The sequence below is a fragment of the Lottia gigantea genome (assembly GCF_000327385.1).
Source record: "Lottia gigantea unplaced genomic scaffold LOTGIsca_62, whole genome shotgun sequence".
Taxonomy (NCBI): domain Eukaryota; kingdom Metazoa; phylum Mollusca; class Gastropoda; family Lottiidae; genus Lottia; species Lottia gigantea.
The window spans coordinates 1,586,075-1,606,766 of NW_008710115.1; the positions used below are offsets into that span (position 1 = coordinate 1,586,075).

The window sequence follows — 20,692 nt, forward strand, 5'->3', positions numbered from 1 at the left end:
TGAAGAATACAGTAATCTGATTGGATAATAAAACTCAAAAATTTAAAATCAATTTAAGTGATTGACCAATAAGATAAATGGAACGCTAAAATCAAGTTCAGTTTTTGAGAATAAGGCCTATGTTTCTATATTTCCAATTAGGTCACTTTGTATCAGAGTGAAATTTTTCTGAATTGAAATGCTGAACGGGCAGGTAGGCTACATCTTTTAACTGTTTTTTCTTATCTACTTTGTTTCCAAAATTTGATATTTAATAACAATAATTATTTAGAATATGTAATATCTATAATATTGTTCCACATCATATAGAACTATCATCTTGTTATGAAAAATGTGCAATTAAAAATAATTAGTTAATTTAGTTTTGTTATTGATCTGATATTGAAGGGCAAATATACATTAATCTCAGAAATGTATAATATTAGTCGTTTGTGGACAATTACTCTGGTATCATTTTGAATTCTGTCTCTGATTTCAGGAATCAAAAAGTTGACTGTATTCATTCCAGACAGTACCTGAATGCTTTGAGGTTTTTCTCAAAAACCAGCTGATATCCATGCAAATTTGCATCATTCCAATTTTCCTTCAGATCAATAGCGTATTATAGAATGCTTATGTATTTGATATTACTATTGCAAAAGTTGCTAATCATATCTAAAAGGCATTTACAATAGCTACATCATAAAAACCTTTGTAGTGGTAGTGGAATTAGACTAAAAATTGGAATGGTGCAAATTGGAGCTATCCGTATTCCTGATAAGCCTGAAGTCAGAAAAAAAATCCTAGTCACTGTTAGTTCTACAAACCAGAACAAAATCACACGCATATTAAAAAACTTTTTAATAACCCCCAAAACTTTTATTTTTCTCCTTTCACTCTATTGTGATCTAACAAATAATATGATCAAAATTAAACAATTAAAATAATAAAATTAATATATATCAACTGTAAAGAGTGAGATTTGAAATTTGCTTCTTAGGTAGCAATATATGGGACTAAACAATACACCTTTCATATAAAAATAATACTTAAACTAGTAATGCATTAATTAATGTCTCTCTATCTTATCAATTGACTGTATAACTTTCCAAATCCACATTTGGTTGAATTAAAAGCAGTAAAGTGCTGTTCATGAATCCTAAAAGTATTTCACAATTTGACATCTGGACAGTTTAAAAACCTTTTTAGATCCATTTTAAGAGTCTTCAATCAAAAATCTAAAACTATTGATATATGCCAGTTTATTTATATAGACCACTAAGAAATTTGTGCCACCAATTATAAACACAACCCAAGATTAACAACATAGATAAAATCATAAAACATGAATATAAAATATCTCATAGAATAAGACAAGAAACTTAAAATAAACTAAAATAGTAATAGCACATAGTTTTTACTGTCTTAGTATATAAATGTATTCTACATGACTGACTATCAAAATATTGGTAGAGAAATTAGAACATTCTTCAAAGGAGTTACAAGTGGAAGACATATGTATATATGTGTACAGTTGTATCTTTAAGTGTATTTTATATGAAAAAATTTAGAAATAAATAGATAGATAAATAAATGTGAAGTGTATATATTTACTAATTAATTGGATTTCTAATATTTACGGTAAACAAATGGGTTTTCCAAATGTGTATTTATTTAATGTGTGAAAAATAGGATCCAATATCATGAACTTGCAAGAGTAAAAATACACATGCCATGAATTTTAATTTTTGTAAGACAATGCTCTGTATTCTATGCATTATGTATTTCCTATTCAACTATTCTAATCTAATATATCTTTTACATAATTTCAGCTTGGGAAAAGCAACAATGACTTAGTTTCCGAACCCATAATTTCTCTTTAGATACTAAATAGATTTATAGATATATTTTGTAAGGTCATTCTCCATAATCTATGAATTACTCTGAAATTCATAGAGAGCAATGAAAAAAAACTCTTTGACTCAGAGCTAAAATGATACATCTAAGAAGACTATTAAGTTTTGATAAGAGTAACATTTATTGCATCCACTAAATAAATCCATAATTAAATCCAATTGGCAATGCCTAAGCTAATAAACTTGTTCGCAGGAATAAATACCTCAAAAGGTAAATATACTATTATGGAATAAGGTTATATCATGATATATGAAAATATAAAGAATCAGTTGCTAAAAGATATGGTGAATTTGTCTATGTGGAGCATATTATGTATCTACATACTTACATATACAGTCAAGTAACCTAATTTCATGAATCTTCAGAAATGATTAATAATTCACATTTGCATGTTTTGATAAACATGAGTTTTCTCTACAACGTCAACCTGCAGAATTTTTCCAATTGTATTAAAGCAATGTCAAATTTATTATCTATTTGAAACATATACAAAATGTCACAATTGTTTATCAACCAAATTTCCTTATAATCCCAAACTGTTGTCTGCTAGAACATATTCCAGTGAACAACCTAACGAATTCCATGTCAGCAGAAAAATTCTATGGAACTCAATGTGGACCATATTATGTTGTTTCAATGAACGTTTTATTTTCTTATTTTGTCAGTCACTATTTTTTTTTAAATCATTGTTCTTTGAAAGATTTGTCATTAGTTATAATAACTTGACATTAAAGAAATATACCACTGGGTATCAAAACACGTTTTTCTTGACTTATTTATAGATCAAACATTGTAAACAAAAATAAGGGATGGATTTTGCTTGGTTACATGAAATATGGGTCAAGGTGAGAAATTCATAAAGAAAATCGAAACAAACCAATTCAATTTTTTATAGAATATCTGAAGAAACATCTAAGACAGAAATTTTTTTTTTTTTAATTTTGACGAAATTTGGTGTTGAATCCTTATATGCATGAATATAGTTACACCACTAAACTCCAAGAGACAATAAATGCATATGTGGCTTTATACTTGCAAGTATATGTATACATGGCTTATAACAAACAATAACAAACAATGAAATAGTTATGAAATGCATTATACAGTTTCTGATGTTTTTTCTTCTGGTTCACTTTTTTCATTGCTTTTGGACGGTTGTTTGGTTTTAAAAGTAACATATGTATATAATAAACTTCCAAATACACTGAAATAAAATAAATCATTGGTAAAATTAGAATCAACATTTCAACCGATACATACACAATATCTTCCCTACTTGTATAGTGAAATTTTATTCTCACTCAGTTTATTTACAACTGATTTCTATATATCTCCTTTCTTAACTTACTGGGCTTTTCATCTAGGTATTCCTTTAACAAATGCTTGCTCAATACAGGAATCAAACAATCAATTTAGAGTCTGAAGTTATCGCATGGAACATAAAGTTACATTATTGTACTGTGGAGGAAGTCAGCAGAAAGGTACAAAATGCTTACCACTGGATTTGAAAACTCTGAAAGTCCACATAGTCAATGATGTTTAATGTTTATATTTATATAATACATTCATATTTTTACCAAAAATCTAATCAAAACCTCAGAGTAAATTATTTTATTTATTGAAAGTTGATCTAAACTTATTTACCTGATATTTAACCCTGTGAAATTCAGCCAAGAAAATAAATAATCTCCACCCAAAAACATTCCTAAATATGTAACAAGTAAATTCTGAAAATTGAAATAAAAAAATATATTAGAATTACATTCCAAGTCATAATTAGTATTGAAAATTTAGCTTCTGCCTGCAATAATTTGCATATATCAATTTGCTTAGTTTTTTCGAAAATGCCTGAGAACACATGAAAACAGGTTGATGTCATGGGTCTAAGAAATAAAATTATGGGAAACATTAAAATTTCTTCCCTAAGTGTTTTCTATTAAAATATTGATTATTTCATTGAGTAGTGTTTCATGTTGTGTATTTGATAGTACTTTTATCCATCATAAAGATCATATATTGTCATAAGCCTAAAATTGTCTCTATATATCTCCAGCAATGTTTACTATAAATGTCATAACTTACTTTTAAAACACCCACAATAGTCGTTGTCAAGGCAGAATTATAGGCAGTACATAAAATAATAGAAAAATTTAAAACAAAGCCCATCATACAGGAGGTAATAAAACATGTTAAAAACATAGGATTTAACCAATTATCATATACCATAGTCTGAAATTCAAATAAAAAGATAGTGGACCACAGCCATATATGCCCACCAATGCATGCAAATGGTAAAAACGAAACATCCAATTTAAGTTTCATCAAAATCGGTTGAAAACTAAGAGAGTAATAGCATATTCAAGATTTTGGGGCAAGGGCAATAACTCTGCTTCTAACAGTCGAAAATAGCTCAAATTCAAACTTGATTTTCGTTTTATGATATACACATACCAAATTTCATTTTATTCCATCAAAAAATCTTTTTAGAGCGTTTACAAGCAAATGTTGACGGATGACGGACAGGGGTGCCGACAAAAATACATCCACATAGAGAGATGTGGGTCGTATAAAAATCAACAGTTTTAAGTGATATATTCATCTAGATATTTGTTTTATTAGTTGATAGAGCTGAATTTCCACTAGTCAAATCCTACAAAAGGTTATCCTTATAATTCAACAAAAGCCAACCAGGAAAGCTTAGGCTGTTATCACTTCCAAGTCGTTATTAAGTAAAGACATTGACATTTGGGACAGTTACGGTAAAAGTTACTGCATCATCATGTGAGGATGTTAATATTATTATTGGGAAGTGACATCAGTTTCAACAATCACTGTGTTTTCATTCAATTTTGGATGAACTATGTGTCATATTTCAATTCATAGTGTTACAGATAGCTCAAATTAAAGGTTTCAGCAAGTAGAATAAATAGTTATATCTGCAGCCTAGAATCCATGCCTAAATTCCATAAGTCTGAGAATCTATTCCTTGTCAAAATGCTGTTTTTGAAAGAAATTTAATTTGATTAACCAAAACTTAAAATTTTGTGTTAAATTGCTAATCAATATTTTCATCTTAAATTTAACGCTGGAAAATATCAGAAAGCAAATAAACCCAAAAAAAAATATTAAAAATTACCTTATCAATTTCCCCAGTAAAATAATTCAATATAAATAATGGTAAAACCATAAATAATGAATTATAATATAATAAACCATATTTCCCTAAATCCTGTAATAATGATAAAACAATGATACCAGTAACAGCTGAAATATTGAAAATCTAGTTTAATGATTAATAAAATCAGATAATAATGATTAATGTATTCTGATGTTAATAGATATGACCCAAAAGGCACTACCTTGAAAACTTTTATTGGTAAAATGATGTACATTTTATAAATCACACAATCACTTAATAATTGATGGCAACATAATGGTAGCTACACATAACTAAAGCAGTCCATACCACAACACATTTTGTGATAAAGCTCATTGCATACTTTTACTTATATGATACATATCTTTAAACTTTTCAACAATAGCAACATCTTTAACAACCACACAATTTTGCAATTGTTACCATGTGACACCACATAAATTAAATCTCAAACGCTATAAAAAGCAAAGTCATTTTTCAATTACTCTTAGTGTTCAAAGGGTTAATATGTTGTACATATATATATCATGTATATAGTATAATAAGCAATATTCAGTTGGTATAATATAAGTGCAGTGTATTACCTTGGCGTCTAATTTTTTCTTAGTAAAAACACCATTAGCAGCAGTAGCTAGATCATTTAGTAATATCAGTATATAACCAACTAGATCAAAGGTCAGGTCACCTCTATCAAAATATACATTAAATTCAATTAATATCAGGAGAAACTCTGTACAAAGACTGAACTGATAATAGTTTCTCACTGGTTTTAAACTGTCAGAGGTTTACAAATTGATATTATGAAAGTAAGATCAGTAAAAAGATGAAGAAAATTAAAAGACTGTATATAAGAACTTACGCTACTGCAACAAGAGCACCAAATATCATCAAAAAAACAGATATTTGTACAACTCCTCGTGCTCTCACACTAAAACAAATAAACATATTGTTTAAAATATACCAGAACTATTACTTCACTTTAGAGAGTTCTGAAGATCAAGTGATGAATTCTCAATTTGTTCAAGGTCACAAAATTACAACAATACCTTCCAGTTCTATGATAAGTGAATCTGAATGTTTTTATTTGGAATAGGCAATTTTAGGGGAATCTAAAGGTTATCATACTTCTTTACTACAACTCAAGATCTCCATACTAACAATCCATTGTTAAACTCACTAAGTCACAGTGGTTATCATGTTCAAGAAAATCAAATGTGCTTTTGTGCTTAATTGATGTTATAAAGCTAATCTCAATACTTACCCAAGTATAAAAAATTCAGCTATCATTGTGAATAAAATAGAAAATCTTCTTAATATAGTAAACATAGGAAGGCTGGAAATAAAGAGAATTATCAAACATAAAAAACTAATAACTATCAATAAAATATTAATATGTTTTAATCAATAATTAATTTAAATTAACAGTAATCAAAAACTGCAAACTTTTCTGATATATCTTCATTAAAACAGTTGATTTTGGAAATTTTCATTAACTTTCCAATATAATTAAACGACCTACTTTTCTACACCATGAGGGCTAATGAAGACATGCACACCATGTAGGGTGCAATGAGGGAGCATTGCCAGGACACTAGTCTGCTCTTTTTCGATTTCCAACTGTCGAGGGATCTTTAACATGCAAAGTCTATGGCAATCTCGACCTCTGACAGGATTGACCTTCCCAAAACTCACTATGCCTTAGAATGAAAAGACTCTTACTTGAGTTTCTTAGTTCCTCCAAGTCCAGTGACTAAATTTGTGAAATACATTAAAGGTAAAGGCCATACCTAAAATATACAAAATATAAAGTCACAACTTGTTAATGGGTTTTAAAAGAGACTTTCTGGCTTCTTTGTGTTATTCAGGGAGGCGTATAGTATCTCTTGTATCATTAGTGATCTGAGCTGATTTGACAGGTTTTTAATCAAGAGCAATAACCCCAAAAAATCAAAATCAAAATCAGTCTCATCAATAAAGATATTTCATAGTTTCCCTTTTTTTTGTTTTAAGTAGTTAGACAGGAGTGAAGCGGGTGTGAGCAGATAATTTGACAACTTAAGTTTCGGCAAGAAAAAGAATTGTGAAAAGTAATGTTTTACAATAATTCTGAAGCTGAGAAGGTTTATGTTTCAAAAATGATTAAAAACTAAAACTTAAAAATAGTTCCCTTAAGGTAGAATGAAATGTACAAATGAACATAATTATATCATATAAATATTATCATACCTTTTTAATAGTATCTTTATTTAAGTCAGGGAACTGAATAATACCCATGTTTTTAACAATAAATAACACAACTACACCAGACAACATCTATAATAATAATTTAAAACAGGTAAAACAACTTACTATCATCTTTTACAAACTGTCTTAATCCTAGGACAGGTACGGTACCAAAATTACACTTCCGTGTCTTTTCGCATGCCAAGTAAGCATGAGCAAATTTGCGAAAAATAAAATTCCCAAAGATTTAGTATCAGTTCAAATTCGATCATTTCTGGATGAAATTTTAAACTTAACAGCCTAATTTGTAAATTTTGAAAATCATTGATGATTTCAGGTGTGAATTTATAAATAAAAAATATAAAAATTTCAATGTTTAAAACTTACCTGACCAAAACCCAGAAATTGAAAGGATGGAAATCTGAAATTAAAGATTATAACTAGTCAAAGATAATAATTACAGGACACACAGACATCCAATGCAAAATTGTAATTATACAAATAGAAGCAATGAATTAGCTCTAGGAATGCCTTTTAAAGGTCCTTACACTAAAAAGTCATTTAAAATGTATTGTGTGTTACTTTAAAGGAGAACCCCATATATTTGTCATGTCAGGTCCAGGGCACCAGTTAACCTTACCAGAGAATGATTGTTTTTATTGCTCACATAACATAAATACTTGAAGCAGAAACAGAGCAATTTTAGCCAATCATATTATAATACACTCATTATTTTTTATTTTTAAATATTGCTAGGTCAAAATATTCAATATGACACATCTTGGAGGACGAAAACTATTATGGTAGTCATCCTTTTCATTTATTGTAGTATTTATGTCATCCATTCATAAAATCTAAATAGTCTAATATTCTAAAAGAATAAAAATAAATCTATCATATATCATTCTGGCAGATTTGACTAAGAATATCTTCAATCAATACCAACTGTTGCAACTAGTATTCAAGCTTTAATAAATTTTAGTTTGTTTCAAAATATAAAACAAAAAAATCTATGACAGCCAAATGAGATAGACAGTATTATTTTTATTGAACCACAAATTGACTGTATAGCAAACTATATATTCTAATCAGAAATTTGAGATTAATCATTTTTGCAGGAATACAATGTTGTAGCCTATCCTGAGCTTTTACTACGGTACATATTTACTATTAGCCTACTAGATCCATTAGTCAACAAATTTTTAGATTTATTGATAAAAGATAAAAAAGATTTAAAATATTCTGTGAATACAATGAGACCAGAACTGATAATATCTCACATTTTACGAATAGATAAGCCTTTTTCAATTGCATGTTATTATTTGTCTTTGAATGCTTTTGGCTTTTGCCTTTGAGTCTATATAGAAATATAAGGCTACAGTTTGGAAATGTTACATTTGATCAACACATTCTGTCCCAGACAATTTCTCCAAAAACTGAAGGACAATATTTCTAAATAATAATTCTTTCATTGATTGGTAGGCCTATTAATATTCGCTTTAAGTTAAAGTTTAACCTAGCCTAATTAAGTCAAAGACAACCAAAGACTTTCACTTAGTCACTGCTCATTATATTTGTCATTTCATAGTTTGACAGTATAAGATCGATGAATTTTGAATTGGGAATATTAGTAAATTGATACTTACTTGTAAGTAGTCAGCACAACTTTGTTTATCACAGTTATCAGAAATGAAGCCACTCCATAAAAAAGTGCAGAAAGTACACGCCATAGAACTGGCACAGAATCTACGGTTGTCATATTTGGATGCTCACTTTTAGTGCCCAATACTAAAATATAATTAGAGTTAACAATATATGTAAATTACAAAATATTTTAACCATTGTAGAATGATAACAAACTTGGGGTAGATGTTTTCCCCACGAAGTTTCCTTAAGTTGTCAATGTCGGGATGATCTCCCTTTATAACAGGTTCTTGATGAACGAGTCTTCATGAAAAGATAACTCTCACAGTTTAAATTTCTGCGTCATGTCTATTTTAGGTAACAATTTTAAGCACCGCCCACTTCTGATTAACAAAATATAAGTAGGAAAACAATTACCGGTATGTCAAGTGATGGTGCAACAGTTATATCTTTAATTTTTAGTGGAGACAAGTTATGATCTCAAGTAAGCATAAAGACAGACAGACAGAGAAGTAAGTGTTTTTACATAGCTGCCAATTTGTATCTATAGCTAGCAGACAAACTAGTTTGTGACTGAGAAGTAAGTGTTTTTACATAGTCAAGTAACCTAATTTCGTGGAAACCTATTATTCGTGGATTTCCGGAAATGTTTAATAATTTACATGAGCGACCTTGCGCGACCTTCGCATTAGTTTGTTTTGATAAACATGGGTTTTCTGTACAATAGCAGCTAGTAGATTGAATCCAGTAGTTTCAAGCAAGGTAAAATGTATTATGTATACTTTGACAAATACAAAATGGCGGATTTCAGTCATTACCAAACGTCACCATTTTTTATCGGCCGAATTTCCTTATCATCCCAAGGTAATGGGAATTCCAAGTGTCGTCTGCTAGAATGTAGTCCAACGAATGAAGTCACGTGATCAACTAGCGGATTCCATGTCAGCAGAAAATTCCTATGGAACGCAAAGTGGACCATATTCTTATGTTGTTTCAGTGACTTTTGGCAATAAATTACGCTACGTATCTTATTTTGTCAGTCACTATTTTTTTTTTAAATCGTGGGTCTTTGAAGGAACTGTCACAGAGTTATAATGAATTGATATCAAAGATAAATACTAAGAGAAGTTAATTATACCACCCGGTATCCATACAACGTGTTTTTCTAGACTTATTTATAGATCAAACATTGTACACGAAAATAGGTGACGCATTCTGCCGCCGTTGCCGAGTTGGTTGCTCATGAAATATTGGTCAAAGTGAAGGTTTCATAAAGAAAATCGAAGCAAACAAATTTTAATTATTTTGTAGAATATCTGAGGAAACATTGAATCCTTATATCCACGAAAATAGGTTACACCACTGTATCTATAGCTTGCAGGTATTTCCAATTGTTTCTTTAAGACCCGTCGGCCCACGCCACCATGTAAACATCCGTCGCCCGTCGAGACTATCGTACATTTTCGTACACGAACGTAAATAAAAATCATAGAAAACGAAATATATCGTCACACCTGATTGTGTCGCATCACGCTTCGGATACCTTGTTACGTATCATTGTGCCGATACAATTATATGATATATTTAGGCCTCTATTCTATGGGCATTGCAGTTTTTTGTTTTTCCGGAATTTTACTTGTACATGGGATAGCTTCAAAGTTATTATGTAGGTGTAATTATTAATATTAAACAGGATAAGATGATTGAAAAAAGGTTGAGTCAAATGTAAAACCAGAACCATATAAACAGGAATAAATTTGTTGAGAGATGTTATTTATTTTTCTAGGAAATATTATCAAAGACCTCTTGTTTTCATTTCAAAATATTGAAACAATGTTTTATTTCATGATAAATGCTGGATTCAGTGAGATGATTAAAGAGGTTGTTTCTCCCATTTGAAGCTGTTGCAGAAAGGGTTGATATTGATGATGAGAGTAATCATATCCTTCAATTGTTAAAGAGCCTTGGTCTAAACGATAAAGGTTATTTGTCGCAGTTAGCTCCCTTTAACTGATGCGAAACCATAGATATCTTCTATTATTATTATAAGATATCTATGAGCGTATTTGTTTCAACCTGTTCGGATTTGATTATCTAATCAAAGATTATGTCATAATCAAATCATATTTGAGAGTTGAAACAAATACGTCGATTAGAAAACCGATTAGAACATGACCGCCATCAGAAAGAGAGTTTGTGCTTCCATTTTAGCAGAGCCTATATAAACATATATATATAGGCTCTAATTTTAACCCACCGTTCTCATTAGGAAATAGATTAAGTTTTCAAAAATGTTTCTGTTTTTTTTTTTTTTTTTTTTTGTTCATTCATTTATCTCCTATTTTTTTGAATTGATTTCTCTATTGATTTTTTTTATTTTGTTGAATTCCCACAATTGTACAAGTAGACTGTGTTATTCTTTATTTTCTTGTAGCTGTGTCAAAAAGTCACAATGTCTTAATGTCAATAGTGATTTTCAAATGCCTAAAATCTTTATTTATTGCCTTTATGTGTTCAAGGCAGTAAAAAAAAGCCATTTTTATTCTTCAAAATTTACTTAAGTCTCCCCTCTACCTATCTCAAAGAAATACTTAAGTTGGGTATGAAATATGACTTAAGAATGTGGTCTCCGATTTTACTCAGTAAATTTACTAGAGTAAATTTCATGATTTGAGAAAAAATTGTACTTAAGAAATTTTTGTGACCCCGGGGCAGGGTGTTTGATATGTGGAGAATAAGGTAGTTTCTAGAAAGTAGCGGATAGCTGTAATTTTTGGATGAGAAAGTTATCTCGACCGATCAGCTCTTTGTCTTTGAACTCTTTAGGCATTTAACCTTGTAATTGTGATACAATTAATGCAAGACTGTATAATTACAACAATACACTTAAATTGCTATTGGACTCTCACAAGCATCTGGAATATATTCCACTATCACGTAGACTATTTCCCAATAACCAGCAACCTAAGATCTAGTTCAAAGTTGGTAACAATCGAATGAACGGCTTGGGAGTTATTTCCATTGACTTAATGAAAATGCGTCAAATGATAGAAAATACGGTTTTTATCTTATCTTGATGAAACTTCTTATGCATGTATATATATCGATGAGATCACAATCGAGTTTGGTAACAATAGGATGAACGGCTTAAAAGTTATAGTCCTTGTGTTTACGTCGATTAGACCTTGCTTTGCCTTGACTTATATATATTTTAAAGATTATTCGAAAATTCATCATGAAGCCACTAAATTTGTTGTCAATTCTGACACTGGTAGTAGTGGGCGTATGCTACTTTGCCTGGCAAGCTATCTTTAGAATTGCAAGAACCACAAACGTCTGATATTGAAAAGGTGCAAATGTCAGTCATGTCAACCGATATTTCTTGGGAGCACAAGAGTAACTATAACAGTTTTTATTTTGATCGTGGACAAATTTTATTTTGACGAACAGTTTTAGAGTTATTGCTCTTGACCTGGTTAAATCCGTCAAAATTTGTTGGGTGAGCACAATAGATTTGATTATGATATAATCTTTGATTAGATAATCAAATCCGAACAGGTTGAAACAATAGAAGCATTTTTTTGAAACTGAGTGTGGTCAGGTAACATCTTCAACAAGTTCAAATTTGACAGATTTTCGAAGAACAGTTTTTATACGCCCCTGTCCGTCGGCCCATCCACATTTCTTGTAGGCACAATAGAGGCCACAGTTTTTATCAGATCTTGATGAAACTTGATATATTTGTTGCATGTATAATTGATGAGATCACGGTCGAGTTCGGAATTGAAAATAATCGAATGAAGTGTTCCCCTTGACTTAGAAAAAATAAGTCAAATTTGCCTTGTAGGCGCGGTAGAGGCTATAGTTGTTATCTTATCTTGATGAAACTTGGTATGCATGTATGTATTGATGAGATCTCGGTCAAGTTCGAAATTAGTAATAATCGGATGGACGGTTTCAGAGTTGTTGCCCTTGATTGGTAAAAACGTGTCAAATTTGGCTTGTAGGCACTATAGAGACTAGTTTTTATCTGATCTTGATGAAACTTGGTATGCATGTATGTATTGATCAGATCTCAGTCAAGTTCGAAATTAGTTATAATCGGACGGACGGTTTCAGAGTTATTGCCCTTGACGTAGTAAAAACGCATTAACTTTTTTGAAAGTTTTAACTAAAGAAACACAGCTGTTAATTTTTAAACTCCAAAAATATTTAAAAACATTTCGTAAAGTTTTTAAATTAGTTATACTTTTAGGAAGCTATTAGAAAATTACTGTACGGATTTGAGTAAAATAAACGCCTAATTGTAGAGAAATATTCTCTAGGTATTTTAAAGGTTTCAACTAAATATTGGATTTTGACAAAACTTGGTTTTATTATTCAGTCTCGCGCTGAAGATTGAATATTTGCCTTCTAGAGTTTTCACGAGCTAAAAATTGTACACGTTTTCAAGAACAAGGGCAATATCTCATACTCAATATTATTCAGTATCGCCCTAAAGAGTTCAGAAGAAGTGTATGACTGAAGGTTGAATATTTCATACTGGTGGTTTCATACTGCTAAATATTTGTCAAAGTGGGCGTATATTACCTTGCCTGGCAAGCTATCTTTTTTATTGATTTAATATACACTGAAATAAAGAATTTTAAAAAGTATATTCTGGTAATAAATCTGTTTTCTGTAAAATGACAAAACTTTTTTACTTTATTTGTTTATTGATATTATTTGTGCATTTAAAATAATCAGAGCAAATGATGTTAACTACACCTTTAATTATACATACAACTGAAAATGTGGTCGTATAAAAACAATCTCTTGCATAAAATCAAGTTCAGTGGCATACGCAGGATTAATTCCAAAGGGGTCGGACCGTAGGTATGAATTCGATTGCAGAGTATAGCGGCATGAGAACGTTTCAGATGAGCTGGTGACACCGTATCTTTATTCTTTGTAACTCTCAGAAATATTATAGAAAGAAGGGCACCTTCTTGCATGTTACTGAATTTTCCAGTCATCGAACGGGTGCCCACGACCTAGGAGAAAATTAATTTTGAATTAAAAACTTCAATTTCCACCTAGGTGATCTATAGGGCGGCCGAGGCCTTTCAACCAATCAAATGTCAAGGCAAGTCCTCGCAGTGGCGGTCCTCCATTTGTACTGATCACTTGATATGATCGACGAAAATATGCGAACGATAAAATTCGCTACCTGTCCCCATTTGTAACGACACTTCTGTGAGTGGAGATGGGTCCCAAAACGAACGAATGGTCTTCCTGTCTCTCGACCATAAATTGTTTGATGTTCTCGGATTCCAAATTGTGTATGTTTTACGTCCATTACAAACATTCTACTCAACCAAGCTTGACTATTTGTGGGGGCGGGGGACATAGGATCTGCGCCCATGCATCCAGGGGACAAAACAAAATCCAAAGTATGGAAATACTTTGGCTTTCTAAAGTTAATGAGGATGAGCCACCAGTCAAATCCAATGTTTATAATATATATGCCATATTATGGCATCTGCCAATGATGAGAACACATGCCTGCCATGTCATTCCTTTGATTTATTTCATAGACACATTCTACAACTAGCGTCACATCCAGCCAGGTGTTCGTGGGGTAACATATTGCAGACGACGTTTCAATACAGTAGGTCTAGTAGAGTATCGTTGTTGAAAATATTATCCCCTTTTGAAATTGTGTGAACATCCAATATCGTTAGTAGAATTTCTCAAATTATCCAGTTCGTCATAAATTGATCAAAATTATACATGTCTTTATTTTTAATTACTCTTACAAAGCAAAAGGTTTCCAGGGCTCCGCTTCTCAAAAAATCTTATGATCAGTCGTGGGTCGCAAGTGTTGATTTGATCGTAAAAATGGCGTTTCTCAAAAAATCGTAAGGTCAAAATTATAATAAGTTTACGACTAATTGTAGTATAAACTTCCGAGTGGTGAAAGTTGTCGTTACTATCAGGTGGTAGAACCAAATAATTTTTTTTTTACAATAAATAACTGTATTTAATAGGAAAAAAGGAAAATTCTACATCAAATTTGATCCCTAAGTGTGTTTGACTGAGCAAGAAATTGTCACGTAACACTGACCACCTTCTCGAAAGTCAAATTCCTTCATTAATTCCAAATCTAATGATGTAAAATATGATTAGTTTCGAGGAAGTGGGTTTTGAGTAGGAGGTTTTCCAAGGTTTGCGTAATGAGTCTGGTTCTGGATTCAATTAGTATCATATAATTATTTATATCCGACGCGTGAATAAGGTCTATACACGGCATCATCCTGTGTGATTTGTATGCGTATAAAAGATTTCCAGAGTTCGCGGACCCAATTTTGAACCTGTCATGCACTTTCCATTAATTGTTATTGCTGATTTTCTGCATGGTGATGGGTGTGGGTTGGACCAATTTACCTCGTACGAATAGCCTACCTACTGTGAACAAAATATAACCGTGGACGAATATTTTGTGACCAAATTACGGTTGACGATTTATTGTGATTCAAATTACAGATCAAAATCATATTTTCCGTAAATTAACAGCGATCCTGTTATTATTTTCCGTAAGGAAACATAATAACGTTCCTGTCAAAAAAAATAGTATGCCCACGCATACTTTCGCTTATTTACAAACAAGTTTGGCCATACATGATAATAACACAAAATTTACGGAAATTTACTGACAAATAACGTAATTGTTATTAAATGACACAACGACCAAGATTATTTTACGTAAAATAACATATTTCGTTACTGCGGAACTAACATTCTGTCAATGTATGAGCCCTTAAGTCAACAGAAAAGTATGTATATCAGCAAGAATTTACGTATATCAACAGAAAATACAAAGTAAATTTCTGTAAAAAACGGACTTTTTGTACAGTGTAGACTATGTTGTAAAATTTATAATAATTTAGAGGGCACTATATTGGCTGTAGATTATTTGAAAGCGCTTGATTCTTTGTAATAGGGGTTTTTATATATTTAAGGCCATATATAGAATTTTTAAAAAATTATCAGTGCAATAAAAGATCAAATTATAAAGCTATGCCTTGTGTTGGTCAAAATAATTAGTTAACCAATTTTTTTTACGATCGAACGTGGCTGTAGACTGGGGGACAAACTCCGCCCTTATATCGTTCGACATTGCGTGGAAATATTGGGGGTCCTGTTAAGAACTTAAATTTGGCATTTGGTGTAAAATTATACAATATGCAGCTGATACTAATATTGTCCGAGACTGAACTTATAAATTGCTACAAAAAGGCAAAACATATCTAAGACAAATGCAATTAGAATAGGTGCAAGCCATAATAATAAAAATACATGTGCAGGCCCAGATCAAACATGGACTTAAGGACTATCACTTATCTTACACATTTTGGATAAGACAAATGAATTAATTTACATACAATTGTGTTTATATTTTTACTGGAATTTTGTAATAAAAAAATAAAAACTCAAGATTTCATAGTACTTGAAAAAAATGAACACACGATGTAAGTAGAAGAACATGTCTAAACGAATAAAAAAGATCAGTACCACATTAAAGGTTTTTCCCAAAAAAGAACGAGACTTGGCTATTGGTACTGGGCCACTGAAAGTACCTGGCTATTGACACTGTTATACCGCAAGTAGTACTAGGCTTTCTAACTTGAACACTGGAAGTGCTAGGCTATTGTAACTAGACCGCAGGTAGTACTAGGCTATGTAACTGAAACAATGGAAGCACTAGGCTATTGTAACTGGACAATGGGTAGTTGGACTACTAGGCTATTTTACTGGACCACTAATAATAATAGACCATTGTTATTGGGCCGTTATCATTAATAAATTTCTCTGTCGACATATTTATGATTTGTTGTTTAAATAAAAATTGGAATATAACAACATCTTAAGTTACAGATGTAGTTTTAATCTTCTGAAATCTTTTTTGAACTCTTGAAATTAGTTCATTACTGTATTTTTGGAACGTGTGATCATCAGTATATGGAGACCGCATATCCGATGCCTTCTTGAATCTGTAATGATGAAGCAAAGCATCCTTGGGATTGTTCACAGGACATGTTGTCATTTTGGAATTTAAAAACTTCTGGACACCATGTATCCCCATCTGGTGTATTGTTTCTGGTCGAACTAACAGTTTGGAACGATCTCCTATAGTATGCAGTTTGGTACGAGTGGTTTTCAACAAAAATGTTAAACCCATCTTTCGAGCAATTGTTTTACCAGGGAAATCTACTGCACCATCTTTGAAGATAATTGGGAAGAAAGCATTTCTAAACGATATGGCGCCACAATTAGGATGTTTACTAAGGATAGAGGAAGTCATTGATTGCCATGAAGAAAACATATCACTTACAACGATTTCGTCTACATCGGCTATAAATACATACTTAGAAACGTACATATTGCGCAAAATGCATTCATGCATATTAGACATTTGTCCAAAATAATGAATATCTTTTTTAAGCACAGGTAAATTCCACTGGAGCAGTGTGAGAACACCTTCATCTTGATATGATTTGAGAATTTGTTGTATTTTAGGTGTCATTCCAGTATAATTATACATTATAAAATGATTCATCCCAAACATTAAGTCACTCTCTAACATTTGTATCAAGGCATTTTGATCTGTGAAATTATAAAAAGCTGGAACACAACGTGTAAAATTTCTCAAAAATTTTGACGGATATTGAACTGTTAGTTTAATTTTTGGCGTAAAATTTCTGTTCTTTTTGATTTGGGAATGTAGAACAATGGAGATTGCTTTTGGTTTTTCTGTTTTGGTCAAATTACATCTTATAAATCCTCCTTTATATCTGAAAAAATAAAACATTTAATAATAATACATTGCACCACACGATTCACTTATTGTTAGCTTATCTTATCAAAAAGTTATTAATAGCTTTCCGCCTCCAGAGGTACATGTTATCTACCAACAGCTAACAAAGAATAACACGTTAGTAATAATCCACTGATCGCAGCAGCTAACAAAGGCTAACAATTATAGTGCTGTCAAAGGCCAAGAATGGGTAGCACCATTACTATATTTGGGATACCTTCGACTTCTATTTGGGACATTCCCATTCTTTGTCCAATGTCTGTTGTTCCTGCAATTCAGAGAGAGTTAACCAGAAATGACGCATCTCCCGCAAGAGAATTCGTAACTATTATATATCACAAGACTATTTAAAAGATTCCGATTCATTCATTTTGCTTCACCGTTGCCTTATATAACTCTTTACTACGTCTTATATTGCTTAGTTTAAACGGAATGGAAGTGTTGTAATATATCTGTGCAAATCAGTGCGCTAAATATCCTTATTTATGATAAAGATATTCTAGCAAAGCAAGGTGACATATGTGGCTCGTGTTTAGTCTATAGAGAGTTTTAAGCCAACTTAATTGGATCACATCATTAAACATTAAAAGAATCCATAAAGAGCTTTGACCAAAAGTTGCACTATATAGCTAATAGAGTGAAACGACATTTCGATCAAAAATTATCAGATCATCACGAAAATAAATAGGGATCATCTTCATAATGACATTCACCTACAACATAAAACCAGAAGAATCTGTAAAGAATTGTAGCTCGTAGAGTGAGCACAAGCCTAATGTAAATGTTCTTCGTTACTATTTCTTAATTCTTGAATTATTGTCTCTTATTTTGTGTGCTTAATTCAACATTTGTCATTCAATAAGTCAGACATGAAATTTAAGTGAAAAATTATCAGACCATCACGAAAATAGATAGGGATCATGTATATAATGACTTTGACCCACAAAATAAAAAAAAATTCATAAATATTGTTGCCTGTAGAGTGAGCACAAGCCAAATGTGAATGTTCTTCTTAATTGTAAATTATTGTCTCTTTATTTGTATGCTAAATTCAATATTTGTCATTTTAATCGACATTTGTATAAGGAAATCAAAATTTACGCTTAAAATTATCATTGTTCGAGAATCACTGGCTTTCTCATCGATTTATGTGGTAAAACTTGCCAAAAATATCTTCAACTATATCAATTTAATAAAAATTTCAACATATCTTCAAGTGCATTTCTTCAAACAGAAAACTCAGCCAACAAATGTCCAAATACAAATGTCCAATAACAAATCTTGCAAAACATTTCTCCAAATACATGTCAAATATATTTGAAGGTCATGATTATGATGACAGCTATTTTTACTGGGCCAGTGGTAGTACTAGGCTATTTTTACCGGGCCAGTGGTAGTACTAGGCTATTTTTACCGGGCCAGTGGTAGTACTAGGCTATTTTTACTGGGCTAGTGGTAGTACTAGGCGGTTTTTACTGGGCCAGTGGTAGTACTAGGCTGTTTTTACTGAGCCAGTGGTAGTACTAGGCTGTTTTTACTGGGCCAGTGGTAGTACTAGACTATTTTTACCGGGTCAGTGGTAGTACTAGGCTGTTTTACTGGGCCAGTGGTAGTACTAGGCTGTTTTTACTGGGTCAGTGGTAGTACTAGACTATTTATACCGGGCCAGTGGTAGTACTAGGCTGTTTTACTGGGCCAGTGGTAGTACTAGGCTGTTTTTACTGGGCCAGTGGTAGTACTAGACTATTTTTACCGGGTCAGTGGTAGTACTAGGCTGTTTTTACTGGGCCAGTGGTAGTACTAGGCTGTTTTTACTGGGTCAGTGGTAGTACTAGACTATTTATACCGGGCCAGTGGTAGTACTAGGCTGTTTTACTGGGCCAGTGGTAGTACTAGGCTGTTTTTACTGGGCCAGTGGTAGTACTAGGCTATTTTTACTGGGCCAGTGGTAGTACTAGGCTATAATTACTGGGCCACTGGTAGTAATATAAGGCTATTTTTACTGGGCCACTGGTAGTACTAGGCTATAAATACTGGGCCACTGGTAGTACTAAGCTTTAATTACTGGGACACTGGTAGTATTAGGCTATTATTACTGAGCCACTGAAGTAGCATTTTGACGAACAGTTTTAGAGTTATTGCTCTTGACCTGGTTAAATCCGTCAAAATTTGTTGGGTGAGCACAATAGATTTGATTATGATATAATCTTTGATTAGATAATCAAATCCGAACAGGTTGAAACAATAGAAGCATTTTTTTGAAACTGAGTGTGGTCAGGTAACATCTTCAACAAGTTCAAATTTGACAGATTTTCGAAGAACAGTTTTTATACGCCCCTGTCCGTCGGCCCATCCACATTTCTTGTAGGCACAATAGAGGCCACAGTTTTTATCAGATCTTGATGAAACTTGATATATTTGTTGCATGTATATATTGATGAGATCACGGTCGAGTTCGGAATTGAAAATAATCGAATGAAGTGTTCCCCTTGACTTAGAAAAAATAAGTCAAATTTGCCTTGTAGGCGCGGTAGAGGCTATAGTTGTTATCTTATCTTGATGAAACTTGGTATGCATGTATGTATTGATGAGATCTCGGTCAAGTTCGAAATTAGTAATAATCGGATGGACGGTTTCAGAGTTGTTGCCCTTGATTGGTAAAAACGTGTCAAATTTGGCTTGTAGGCACTATAGAGACTAGTTTTTATCTGATCTTGATGAAACTTGGTATGCATGTATGTATTGATCAGATCTCAGTCAAGTTCGAAATTAGTTATAATCGGACGGACGGTTTCAGAGTTATTGCCCTTGACGTAGTAAAAACGCATTAACTTTTTTGAAAGTTTTAACTAAAGAAACACAGCTGTTAATTTTTAAACTCCAAAAATATTAAAAACATTTCGTAAAGTTTTAAA

General features: G+C 31.9%; 2 protein-coding genes across 2 annotated transcripts in view; both read right to left on the reverse strand.

The window, feature by feature from the left end:
* Positions 1–826: 826 nt before the first annotated feature.
* On the reverse strand, positions 827–9,189 carry LOTGIDRAFT_194867 (hypothetical protein). The gene is made up of 11 exons (XM_009064426.1): positions 8,923–9,189; positions 7,664–7,697; positions 7,280–7,366; positions 6,773–6,840; positions 6,315–6,386; positions 5,913–5,981; positions 5,638–5,740; positions 5,033–5,125; positions 3,979–4,125; positions 3,541–3,623; positions 827–3,100 (listed from the first exon to the last, which is right to left on the reverse strand). Exons 1-11 carry the CDS (start codon positions 9,033–9,035, stop codon positions 2,995–2,997), a joined length of 975 nt encoding a protein of 324 aa, XP_009062674.1. The 5' UTR covers positions 9,036–9,189; the 3' UTR covers positions 827–2,994.
* A 7,637-nt stretch (positions 9,190–16,826) lies between these two features.
* The window catches only part of LOTGIDRAFT_166972 (hypothetical protein), a gene marked incomplete at both ends in the record, with an annotated part of 15,484 nt that continues 11,618 nt past the window's right edge, over positions 16,827–20,692 (reverse strand). Inside the window, one exon of the mRNA XM_009064427.1 lies at positions 16,827–17,754. Within this exon, the coding sequence (XP_009062675.1) occupies positions 16,827–17,754 (928 nt within the window). The remainder of the gene's footprint in view (positions 17,755–20,692) is intronic.